Raw genomic sequence first — 12,613 nt, forward strand, 5'->3', positions numbered from 1 at the left:
TAGAACAACTATGTCGCTTTTACCCTTAAATTTCCAAGCATTGTATACATTGTTTCTTGAAATACAATTAAGAAGCATTCTTTAGTTCTAATTTTTCTAGAAACCCCCCTGAGCCCATCGCGGGCCTCGGCATTACGATAACACCACTAGGGAGACATGGCACTACTTCTGCAGAGCCGAGCCTCCCTCGGGGGCTAGATGGGGGACTCCCCCCTAAGTCCCACGCACCATTCTTTAGTTGTTCTTCAAAAAAATTCCTACGCCAAACTCTCTAGCACGCTCTGACAAATCGGTTGTGAAAAACCCAAGGACCGAAAGTCCGTCTCAGGGCTAGAAGGCTGGTAGAGTCGCGAGACGGCCTATGCCTTTAGGCTATGGCACTCCCTCACCACCTTTCGCCCAAGGGGCGGCTTAGGCTCCAAGGAGGTTTTTTGCAAAGAAATCTGATCAGAGACAACAGAGGGCAGAGGCTCGGAAATACAAGAAAAACGATTAAGAAGCATGAGTACTTTAAAAAAGGGCCTCAATGGCACAAGCGTTACGATACAAAGTTAATCCCTATTCTATTTACATGGCCTCTTGGGCCCAGGTCATGGCTCAGGGCCTCCAGCATCGGCGGACGGCGTGGGAGGGACCACCTCCTCTTTGAAAAGCTTGGCCAGCGCCGTGCCGAGGCCCTCTGCCGCCTCCATCAGCTTCACCACCTCCTCGTCGGCCTCCCTATCATCATCAGGCAGGACGTAGCCATCACTGATGGCCTTGAGGTCAACGCTGATGTAGTGCGAGGCAATGACGGCTAGGGCGCGCTTAACACCAGTGTGCAGCGCCCCTCGAAGTCGCTCACGCGCTTGGCCGCTCAACGCAATCAGGCGGCTCCCGAGGGAGCTTCCTGACTGGAACCCCTCAACCTCCAAGGCCTCACAGGTGGTACGGGTGGCACTCTTCAGTGCGTCGTGCTCCCCGATCTCGGTCTCGAGCACCGCCTGCACGGCGACAGAGGTCTCAGCTGCCCGGATGACCTCCGTCTCTAACTCTGCACCAAAGGAAACGGAATGGGGTTGGGCGCAAAGGAAAACAAGCCAAATAGGGATGGAAGCCTACGGGACTCACCCTTGGCCTTCTCCTCCCAGCGTCGGGCCTCGACTCGAGAGGCCTCGGCTTTCTCTCTCCAGCACTGGGCCTCAACCTGAGACGCCTTGGCCTTCTCCTTTAGGCGCTGGACCTCGACCCGGGAGGCCTCGGCCGCCTTGGAAGCCTCTCCCTCCAGCTCTATATCACACCAAGGAGTTAGGGGCCAAACACAAGAAAAACAAATAAAACAAGGGGAATAAGACTCACCCTCTGCCTTTCCCCTACAGACCATAGCCTCGGTCCGGGAAGCCTCAGCCACCTTGAGGGCCTCATCCAAGGCACCTTTTGTTAGCTGGTGCACACCCTGCTCTGTCCCCAGCTGTCCAACAAGGGCCTTGATAGAGGTCATGGCTTCTCCAGCCCAGGACCTGAAGGCGTCGTGATCGCTAGCCACCCGGGCCAGCTCCTCCTCCAACTCCTTGACCCGCGCCACCAAAGGGGCGACCTGCTCCTGAGCCGTGGCCGCCTTGGCCTTCGCATCGGCACAACGGAGGTGGAGGTCCTCCACCTCCGCGCTCTGCATCGACAGAAGCTCATTGGCGCCGGCAAGTAGGCCCTTCTACCGCTGGAGCTGGTCCTAGACGTCCCTCTCCTGCCAGAGAAAGACCGACTTCCCAAGGGACTGGGTCTTGAGCTCCTGGATAAGCGGAATAGCGGTCATGCACTACAAGAAAACTCAGAAAAAGACGACACCACACGAGAAAGGAAGGCACGTACCTGGGCGACGTTGGGCAAACTGTCAGCCATGACGGACAATGCTGTCCGCAGCGACCGCTCCGCCAGCTGGCGGTACTGCTCGAAGGTATCCCAGCGCCCCCCTCGTCCACGTCCTCAAGGGCGAATAGAGTCTCCCCCTCAGGGTCATCCCGGCTCTGCCATAGGACACGCGGGTGATCCCACCCGTAGGGCTCAGGTCGTACCCGCATGAGGGCCGAGCTTCCCTCGCCCGAGGTCGGAGCCGGATGTTCCACGATGCCGGCCACCTCGGCGTCGACCACCTCCCGCGCCCAGGAAGTATCGTCGGAGGAGATCAGATAGACCTTCGCCTCTCGGGCGCTCTCCCGCAACAGCAGCAGGCCTTGGACCAGGGGTGCCACCGAGGCCTCTGCCGCCTTCATCTCCACTTCCTGGCCCGACGGCTTCACCGTGATCACGTCGGCCTCGGTGGTCCCGGGGGCTCCAGCCTCTGCCATCATGGCCTCGATGGTCCCAGGAGCTCTGGCCCCCGCCGCTACGGCCTCAATGATCCTGGGCGCCCTGACATCCGTCGCCTCGGCCTCGGAGGCCCGGGGGGCCTCGACCTTGGAGGCCTTAGCAACTAAAGGCGCCTCGGCCCCATCTGACTCATGAGCCTCAGCCCCGTGGGGCGGAGGCACTCCTTCCCCTGTCTGTGTCAAGGTCGCCTCGGTAGCCCCTCCTTGGGTGACCGGCTCCTTTGGGTCGGCCCTCACCGACACTGTGCCACGTTGTATGGCGGCTTGTGCCTCCACCACCCAGTGGGCGGTGGAGCTAGGGCTCACCTTGAGCGCCTTAAGGGGCGCCAAGGTGGGCACCTCCGCAGGTCGCTTCCGGCTAAAGACAAAATACTTACGGGGTCAGCATGAGACCGAAGAACGAACGGAAAATACTGCAACTCTACCGAACATACGCTTACCTCGAGCGGGGCTACAGCCGCTTTAGCACGGCGACCCTCCTCTACGAAGGCAGTGGCGGTGGTAGAGGCACGGCCTCTGTATCCGCCAGCACCGGCCGGTCCTCAACGGACCTCGGCGCCCCCTCGGTCCTCTACGAGGGCAGTTGTGTCTCCCCCACTGCCACCCGCTCCACCGCTGCCATCGAGCCCACTAGGCTGACAGCGCGCTTTCCCAATGCCCGCGCCTCGAGCGTGTCAGCCTTGGCCCTAGGGCGGGCGATCACCGGCCCCAATGCGTCTCCTCCTCCTCCTCCTGGGAGCGCCGGGCTGCTTGCCGATGCCCTGAGCACCGTCTCCCCGATGTCGGGGAGATGGTCCAAGGGACCCCGCCACATCTCGCTCTCATCGTCTCCGCCCACAGAGTCCGCCGACAGCGACGACGACAGAGACGACTCCACCGGGAGACCGTCCTGCCTCTGCTGCCGGCGGCGCTTCTCTAGTTCCTCACGTGCAAGGATCTTCCTCGTGCGGTTCACCACCACGGCATCCTTCCGCCTCTTCTATGCCTCGGCGTGCACCCGGTTGGCCGCCCGCCGCCATGCGTCCTTAGGAACGGGTGGCGGGGAGTCTCACATGTCCCTCATCCCCTATAGAAACGACGAACATGGATAAGAGAACAAGAAACAGTGAGAAACGAGGAGGCCTCGGGGGCTATAGCGGCATGTGACTTACCAGTGAGAGGAACCCCACGACGGGCGCATCGCGAAGGGGGTCAGGCCACCGCTCCTCAGCTTCACCTCCACCATCTCCCTCACTCAGCGAAGAATTTCCTCATCGAAGAGGGCGGAGGTAGACATCCGAATACCCTCGATCGGCTCATCCGGCCTCATCTCGAATAGCACCGCCACCGAGCCATCAGCGGTAGCACCCTCCGGCGGTGGAAGGCGGCCACGACCACAGCCGTAGTAAGGCCATGGCCCCACAGCCTCTCCAGCCCCTCCAGGAGCAGCTGCAGCTTGGGTTGATCTTCCCTCGGGACGCCATACTTCCACTTTTCTGGATAGCTCTCCACGATTCGCCTGGTGTAGGGGGGAGTCCGCCGTCATCATTGCGAAGGTAGAACCAACTAGTGTACCAGCGGCGATTGGTTGACGCGAGCTGGGCCGGGATGTAAAGGTGCTGACGGTCCTAGCGCACCTAGAGAGTGCAGCCACCGGCCCTCACTGCCTTCCTCATGCCTGACGTACCTGTCGGCTTGGTGGTATGCCCCGCCCAAAAGAGGTGGAGCCACAGCCCCCAATGGGGAGCAATCCCTAGATACCCCTCACAGACGGCGACAAAGATGGCCGCCTACACGATGGAATTGGGGTGGAAGTTGTGGAGCTCCACGCCATAGTAGTGCGGGAGCTCTCGCATGAACCGGTCCGCCGGAAGGTCGAGGCTGCGCTCGTGAAAAGACATGAAGCTCACGACGTAGCCATCATGGGGCCTCGGCTCTGGCTCACCCGACGGAGCAATCCACTCCGGCCTGTTGGAGTCGGTAATCGGATGGAGAAGACCGTCATCGACGAGCGACTGGAGCGTCTCCACAAATATGTCGGACGGGCCCTAAGGGTCCGCCTCGATGACAACAATGTTGCCGGCCATGAGTGCGGTGGAGAATTCACCTACGGTGGTGAGTCTCTCTCTCTCTCTCCCTCTCTCTCTGCCTCGCCCGTCTCCCTTCTTCTTCCCAGTGCTCTCTGCTCTGGCGATGGCTCAAGGGCGGCAAAGGCTAATGTAGGCAAGGTAAAGAGGGGAGGGGCGAGGCTCGTCACGTATTTATGCAGGGAGAAGGCAAAACGGACGGGCAACAAAATCGGGGAAGTTTCCTTCAGATTTGGCACAGTTAATCCAGATCCAATTTTACCGCCCACGTTCCCACCTTTTCCTCATTAATTGCGTGAACAGTTATGTTCCACCCACTGACACAACATCACGTCCAACCACTGTAGCGGCAGGCGCCGTCCCGCCTCCCCGAGAAAATCGCCTCAAAAGGCACGCCTGCCGTTGTCAAGCCAATGGGGGAGATATCCCCCCACCCTATTCCTTTCAGATGAAGGAACTGGGTGCCGAGCCCGTTACAGTCCAGGGGTTTGAAGGCTGGGCCCCTGAGGGTTTCGACAGCCGCCCCAGGGCAACAGAGTCAGGGACGACTACGGGTGAGCCCATACGGGGCCGAGACCCAAGCAAGCAAAATGCTTGGGATGCCCTAAGTCGTGTCTGAGACCAGCAGGGAGGTCTCCGAATGGGATCCCACCGTAGGGAGGCACCGAGCCACCGGGGCCCAACGAACAGCCCCGGCACCCACTAGAGAAACCCTCTGGTACTCTTGGAGTGTGTCTCTAGACTGCTAGCTGACCCCTAGCGAATGGGGCATGGGCCTCCACTCGGACTTACCCGATAACAGCTCACCGAAAGTGTCACCGCTCACGCCCATCGAGGGTAGCATGGCATATTCCACCCCTCCTTCTGAACGAAAAGGAAGCGCGAGGGTCGTATAAAAAGCCAGGGGAACCCCTGATGGCCCTCTCGCTCCATGCAGAGGCTTAGGGGCTCTTCCTACAACCTTGCTGAGACCCAGCGACCTAGGCTCGCACTCGAAGGGGCTCGGCAAACAACCCCTCCTTCTGAACGAAAAGGTTGCGCGAGGGTCGTACAAAAAGCCAGGGGAACCTCTGATGGCCCTCTCGCTTCGTGCAGAGGCTAGGGGGCTCTTCCTACAGATATGCTGAGACCCTGCGACCTAGGCTTGCACCCGAGGGGGGCTTGGCAAACAAAGCCTCATGCGCGAGGGGCGTACAAAAAGCCAGGGGAACTCCTGATCGCCCTCTCGCTCCGCGCAGAGGCTCGGGGGCTCTTCCTGCAACTTTGCCGAGACCCAACGACCCAGGTTCGCACTCGAGGGGGCTCAACAAACAATCCCTCCGTCCGAATGAAAAGGATGCACGAGGGTCGAACAAAAAGCCAGGGGGACCCCTTACCGCCCTCTCGCTCTGTGCGGAGGCTCAGGGGCTCCTCCTACACCCAAGACGAAGACAAACGACCCAAGCCCGCACTTGAAAATTCGGAAAAACATGATAAAAGGGCATCGAGCCCGTTACGGTCCAGGGGTTCAAAGGCTGGGCTCCCGAGGGTTTCGACAGCCGCCCTAGGGCAACAGAGATAGGGACGACTATGGGCGAGCCCATACAGGGCCGAGACCCAAGCAAGCGAAATGCTTGGGGCGCCCTAGGTCGTGTCCGAGACCAGCAGGGAGGTCTCTGAATGGGATCCCACCGTAGGGAGGCACCGAGCCACCGGGGCCCAGTGAATGGCCCCGGCACCCACTAGAGAAACCCTCTAGTACTCTTGGAGTGCGTCTCTGGACCGCTAGCCGACCCCTAGCGAACAGGGCACGGGCCTCCACTCGGACTTACCCGATAACAGCTCACCAGAAGTGCCACCGCTCATGCCCATCGAGGGTAGACTGGCATATTCCACCCCTCCTTCCGAGCGAAAAGGAAGCACGAGGGTCACACAAAAAGTCAGGGGAACTCCTGATCGCCCTCTCGCTCCATGCAGAGGCTCAGGGGCTCTTCCTGTGATCCTACCGAGACCCCACGACCCGAACTCGCACTCGTGGGCTCGGTGAATACGATAAAATCCCTCGACTCAACGTGGAAAAAAGACCCTAGAGGAATAAATCCACTCCCCCAGGGCCTCGGGGGCTACACCCGGTGGGTGCGCTCGCATGCACCCACCAAGGCCTTGAAGTACGAAACACTATCCCGTCAGGAGCTACCGCAGGTCAAGCCTCGTCAAAACCTCAAGAAGAGCGCTCATGCTCTCCCTGAGGCTCGGGGGCTATTGTTGGGTATCATAAAACGGGGTACCCTGAGCGTATACCGAAAATATTGCCTAGACCCCGTTTAAGACAAAGCCAAAAGGTAAACCATTGGTTAACCCCTGGCCTTGTCCAAGCCCACCAGCTCTCCGCCTCGCTCGAGGCCTCGCACGGAAGGCCTCGACGGCCTGCCAAATCTTCGCCTCGCTCGAAGCCTCGCACGGGAGGCCTCGGACGGGGAACCAATTCTCCATCTCGCCCAAGGCCCCGCGCGTAAAGCCTCAGACGAGATGCCGATTCTCCGTATCGCTCGAGGCCAGCTCGGCAACAACCCATCGCTTCTGCCTCGACCAGTATCCCTGACCGAGTGTCACGTCCCATTAATGCGCCAACCACTCCCGCGATATCAGCCGGACGATGGCTCAACACTACAGAGCGGCCGATGAGACGGGAGGTCGCATCAACGCCATACCATCCAAGATAGGACGGGGCAGGGGTTACCAGCCACTATGCTCTAGTGCTGTGCCCACGATCAGTGCCCACACTACACTACGCCACCTAACCCCTGCCCCAGGAACAACGTGGCATGGGGAGTCAAGTCCGGGTCACCATAGCCTCGGAATCAGCGCATGGGACCAACTGCTCCCCCCAAGCCTTGGCAATATACTTCAGGGTCTTAGCAACCTCGGGATTTGCGCCCGCTGAGCCTCCCACGATGGCTCGGCCTTGGCACCAACTAAGTCTCGGCTTCTCACGCAGTCAACCCACGATGATCGACACGTCGACCGCCATGCCCCGCTTCAAGCTAAGACTGGAGCTCCCATGACATACAGGGTCGGATGTGATCGGCGTGTCGCCCCAGTACTTCAAGGACGGGACCACTCTGTCGACCATGCTGCCACAGTAACAGGCTATAGGGCTCGGACACGCCGCCTCCATTCGCACGACGCCGAATAGCTAGCGCATGTATCACCCATATCCCCCCCTTCAACTATAAAAGGGAGGGACCAGGGCCATTTCTGGGGGCGCGGATGTTTACGATTAGGCCAACGCCCACGCGACGAACTCACGCATAAACACACGGACGAACACATGAGCTTCCCCGCTGCTTGAGATCAACGTCCCAAGCAACCCACGCCGCTCCACGCAGAGACCTGGGACTAGCTCCCTCTCTCGCCCCGCTTGTCACCCCCTACTATGAGCATTTCGGTGCAAGGAATACAAGATCGAACTCTTAGACTAGACGTAGGGCACCCATTGCCCGAACCAGTATAAACTTTGTGTCTCTTTGCATCACCATCCGGGATTGGGCACACGCAGTACAAATTTACTAGTTGGTTGAGGGCCCGCCTGTCCAAAACACCGACACTTGGTATGTTGTATTTGTATATGGTTTTCTATGTTTTGTGGTGAGGTGCAAATCTGCAGTATTTATAGTGAACAAGTTTATAATTTACAGGCCTTGATAAAAAGCAATAGATAAATGTATTGGTGGTCCAGACACTGATGAAGAAAATCCTGATCTGAAAGCTGAACAGGATGCACAGGTTAGTACTTCAATGTGATTTTTTTCTCTTGAACACGCAGCAGAGCTGCTACCATTATAATAAGAAGGAAAAGGGAAAATAACCCTTACAAACACCTCAAACTCACACCAAAGAAAAAGGGAAAAGTACTCCAATGTGTATGCGTGATCTTTTCTGTTCATCCTATTCTTGGTCTGAATGCATCACCATCATCCACTTTGTATAGATTGGCAAGGGCTCTCGTGATGATGTTACCATCTTACCAACTCTTTTTCTTGAAAACGCAGAAGAACTATGTTTCATTATATTTAGAAGAAAAAAAGGGGGAAGAGTCCCCTGATACAACACACACCACACCACACCACATAAAAAATAAAAAATACATGCGCGCCTACAGAAAACAAGAGGCGACCAAGCTATATTAGCTCCAGACTATAGAAAAAGCTACTAGGGGAGGGGGGAGGGGAAGCCAAGAAAGATAGCCCCCGTGCCTCAGCCAAAGCCCACTGCTGACTCTCCTCCAAAGCAGAACCCAAAGCACCAACCATGCTGGGAGTAGCTCCATCAGAAACACATCTATTATGGTGATTCCACAAGGTCCAAGCTCCTAGGATCACAAGAGAGCTGAACCCTTTCCTTGTTAACCCAACAACGGTACTACTCGAATTTTCCCACCACAAATCAAAAGAAGAATCTGTAAGCCATGGATAGAATTGATGGATCCCAAAATGTTGTAGTAGAAAGAACCAGAACTACTGAGCAAAGACACAAGACACAAATAGATGATTAATGGCTTCCTCCTCTTGATCACAGAGAGGGCACTGTGCCGGGTGTGGTAGTCCCCGCCTTGCCAGCCGATCAGTCGTCCAACATCTATCGTGTGTGACCAACCACATGAAGAAACGACACTTGGGTGGAGCCCAAGATTTCTAGATTCTCTCAAATGGGCCAAAAAGAGTGGATCCTATGAAAAAACCTTCATATGTTGACTTGGCCAAATACTGTCCACTAGAGGAAAAACACCAAATGTGAGAGTCTTTAGCCTCCGGCAGTAGCTAGAAGTCATAGAGAAGATCCCATAGATTGAGAAACTCCACTATTACTTCCACTGACATGTCATGAATATCCAGAACCCAATAACGATTCATAAGAGCTTGTTTAACTATGCGTCTATTTGTTGTCCTCTTTGGTATTATATCAAGAAGACGAGGGGTGAGGTCCACAATTGATTGGCCATTCAGCCATCTGTTCATCCAAAAAAGGGTGCGTGCCCTGCTGCCAACTTCAAATACAACCGCTAAACTGAAGAAAGCTTGGACCTGTCCAGGAACTTGGACATGAAAGTTCGCCCAGGGCCTGTGGGGTTCAGTTTTCTAAAGCCAAACCTAGCACATCCGCAATGCCCATCCAAGACTTTTCAGGTCTGATAAACCTAATCCTCCCAGCTTCGGTGGATGACACGCCTTTCCCCATGCCACAAGATGTAACACCTCTGGTGTTACGGGGTTGCTAAGTACCGAGATTATGGCCTGAGAGATAGATCTAATAATATAGTGAGTTCGTTTACATAGCGTAAAGAGGTGGTGATGAAAACTCCTAACAAAAAGAATAGAATGAGTTGTGTTAATTGTTGGCATGAAAACAATTTCTATGAACAGCGACCCATTTATAACTAGAGTATAGTGTGGAAATAAAGATTTTAGGGTGAGTTACGTAGCTGGGCATGCAATTTTAAATCTTGGAGAATAATAATGTCAACTAGTATTTTTGCGAAGCTCAGAAATCAAATTAAAATTAAATCCACTCTTCACGGTTAAGTCGGCAAACAAATGATTTAAGTTTAAAGTGCTATCTTTGGTAAATTATATAGTGGAACATACTTAAATAGTACTTTAATATTTTGTTCCTACAAGTTAGTACGAAGTATGGACTAGGTCATGACATGTTGTCTAGTTGAAATTGATGAAGTTCCGACCTTTTAAAAATTCAATCATAAGTGTTAATGGTTGTTTAGTTCAAGCGGGACTCTCATCCTTTCTAAGTCTGTAACGATAATCGACAATGCTATTTCGACATTTAAATTCCAACAAAAATGATTAAGCTATTTTTATATGTTGGAGCACTATTGGTTGCCCCAAGGTGAGCACTCAAGAATGGTGTAGATTATAGTCATCTTGAGTGTCATGTGGATCTCGGAAAAATTTGCCCAAGTTCATTAGAACGCGCTGCGAGATTTGTGTCAACGCTCTATCGCGGACCGAAACTTCGAGGACGAACTCATCTTGGCACACATGTATCTTCCTCTCGGATGGCCCTTTTGTTGTGTGGATTGCCCCATTAGATAGCTGATAAGATCAACTTTAGAGTCGTGGAATTAGCTGAACCTCAATCATGATCGTTAGCAATTTTTGCGTCGCATTAAAAAGCGTGCTCATCACCATTTGGATGTTGGCTCCGTAGGCGCGGACATCACGTGCATGCTACCGTGGCTAGCCATTCCTGGCTGGGGTCGTGCCGTGGTTAGCCTTGGGGGCTGATGACCACTCGTTAGGTTGGGGGTGGCCTAGGTAGCCTCTGTGAGCCGCTACGCTCAAGGGTTGTCGTGGTGTGGCTGTCATAAGCGCAAGGGTGGTCCATAACGCTGTCGCGCAGTCAACGGAGCGATGTGGCGCCCGTCTGACTACTCAAACCACCTACCTAGCCAAGAACCTGGATACCGCGGGCGTCTACCGCATTGCAACGCCGCACCGTTGCGTGCGTATGGCCACCGCGCTAATGTCCGCAGTATTAACATGTGGTCGTGGCACCTCAGCTCAATTCGGTGTCCTTGTAGCAAGGCCTCATAAGCAATTAGCGGTTTCGACCATGCAAGTCCCCTCAGATGCCCTCCCTCGCATCAATTTGGAGTCTGGCTCACTGCGGCCATGTTGCCATCGTGACCCAAAGCAGGGAAGAAAGGTAGGGGCGAAGTGGTAGCAGTTCATTTGATTGTGCCCACGAGCTCGCCCTGACTTCCTTGTGTTAGTGCTCGCCCTTGGGCAGTCGAGGGATCCACCGGAGGGGAGAAGCTGACGTGGCCATGCTGTCGTAGAGCCATGCCATCTCCACCACATGCACATGGCCGGACCTGCTCGGGTTGCCCCCGCTCCCATCATCACTGTGGACCGGCTCAGGCTAATGTATTGTTGCTCTCGCCTCTTTCGGTTGTCTTCATCAATGCTCTTGCTCATCGAAGTAGCCCTACCACTGCCGTGCACCGTACTATTTCAACTGCCACCGTGGTCGGCTGACTGTAGCATTCCTTTGGGTTTCCAACTATCGCCCAGCGCAACCATTTTTGTCTAGGAGCGTGATCGACCCCCTGGGTGGGTCTGCACGAGCCCCAAAGGGCCAGCGTGATTGGGCCATGCCGGCCAGAACCGCATCATCACGCGTGGGCACGTCGAGGGCTACCCCATTGCAAAGATATGATGTTCCAAAGACCCCTATACAAAAGCTGAGTCTCTAGGAATAGTGCCAAGCAGTGTAACCCAATTATATAGTAGTGCGGGTCCATTTCTGTAAAACTATCGCGCGTGCAGGCTCCCCCGTCTGGGTCGTTGCTAAGCCAGCCACAGCGTGCGCCGAGTTCACGCTGGGCTGTTGGGCCGAATAGGTGGTTGTCGGCCCTTCTTCTTTTCCAAAGCATTTTCTGATTTAATTGCTAGAGGCAAACTTGTAAATTCAAAATAAAATCTTGCAGGAATCCAAAAATTGTGAAACTTATTTTGTTAGGTTCCTAACATCATGATCTATCTTCTAGTGTATATTATTCACATAGTTTCATAGAAATTTCAAGAGTAATCTAATTAATTCGAGATGCTTAATATTATTAAAATATAAAATTGTAGAAATTATTGTGATGAATTGGTAATAGCATTGGCTCTAAAATTTTTACAGTAGATTTCTAGCAATATTAGGTGCTCACTATAATTTTTATAGCTCCATGATAATTAGTTTACTAAGATAGCTAAATGAGCCCTAGTTCGTAAATATACGTTTAAATCAATAAACTGTTGAAACATCTAGGGATTTTATAACTAAAACATTATGAGAAATTAGCGCCTAGTTCGACAACTTGGATACGTGTCCTAGTACGTTAATCGTCAGAGCTAGCTCGTTATCTTGAGAGGCGTAATCGTATTTTAAGAGTTGCGATTGTCGTTGAATATTTACGCCCCTGCGTTGCATCCATGTATTTCATAATAGGAGCGATGTTGGATTGCGGAGTCATCCGGAGTAGCGGAAGCAGATGATGACTCGATGATCATGCCATCATGATGAAAATCTAACTTGGTTATATTTTTCCCAAGCAAGCCCCGGTGCATAACCCCTATTATTCTACATTTTATTTTATGCTTGTGCATTAAGTTTAAGGAGTTGAATGAAACCCACTTGCATATATATATCCTTATCCTA

At 54.0% G+C, this 12,613-nt stretch overlaps 1 protein-coding gene across 1 annotated transcript; it reads right to left on the minus strand.

The window, feature by feature from the left end:
- Window positions 1–590: 590 nt before the first annotated feature.
- Window positions 591–1,654, minus strand: LOC136515351 (uncharacterized). Its single transcript, XM_066508969.1, has 3 exons — window positions 1,339–1,654; window positions 1,111–1,269; window positions 591–1,033 (listed from the first exon to the last, which is right to left on the minus strand). The coding sequence occupies exons 1-3, from the start codon at window positions 1,652–1,654 to the stop codon at window positions 591–593; spliced, it is 918 nt and encodes a 305-aa protein (XP_066365066.1).
- Between the last annotated feature and the right edge of the window lie 10,959 nt (window positions 1,655–12,613).

This window comes from Miscanthus floridulus, chromosome 17 (genome assembly GCF_019320115.1).
Source record: "Miscanthus floridulus cultivar M001 chromosome 17, ASM1932011v1, whole genome shotgun sequence".
NCBI lineage: Eukaryota > Viridiplantae > Streptophyta > Magnoliopsida > Poales > Poaceae > Miscanthus > Miscanthus floridulus.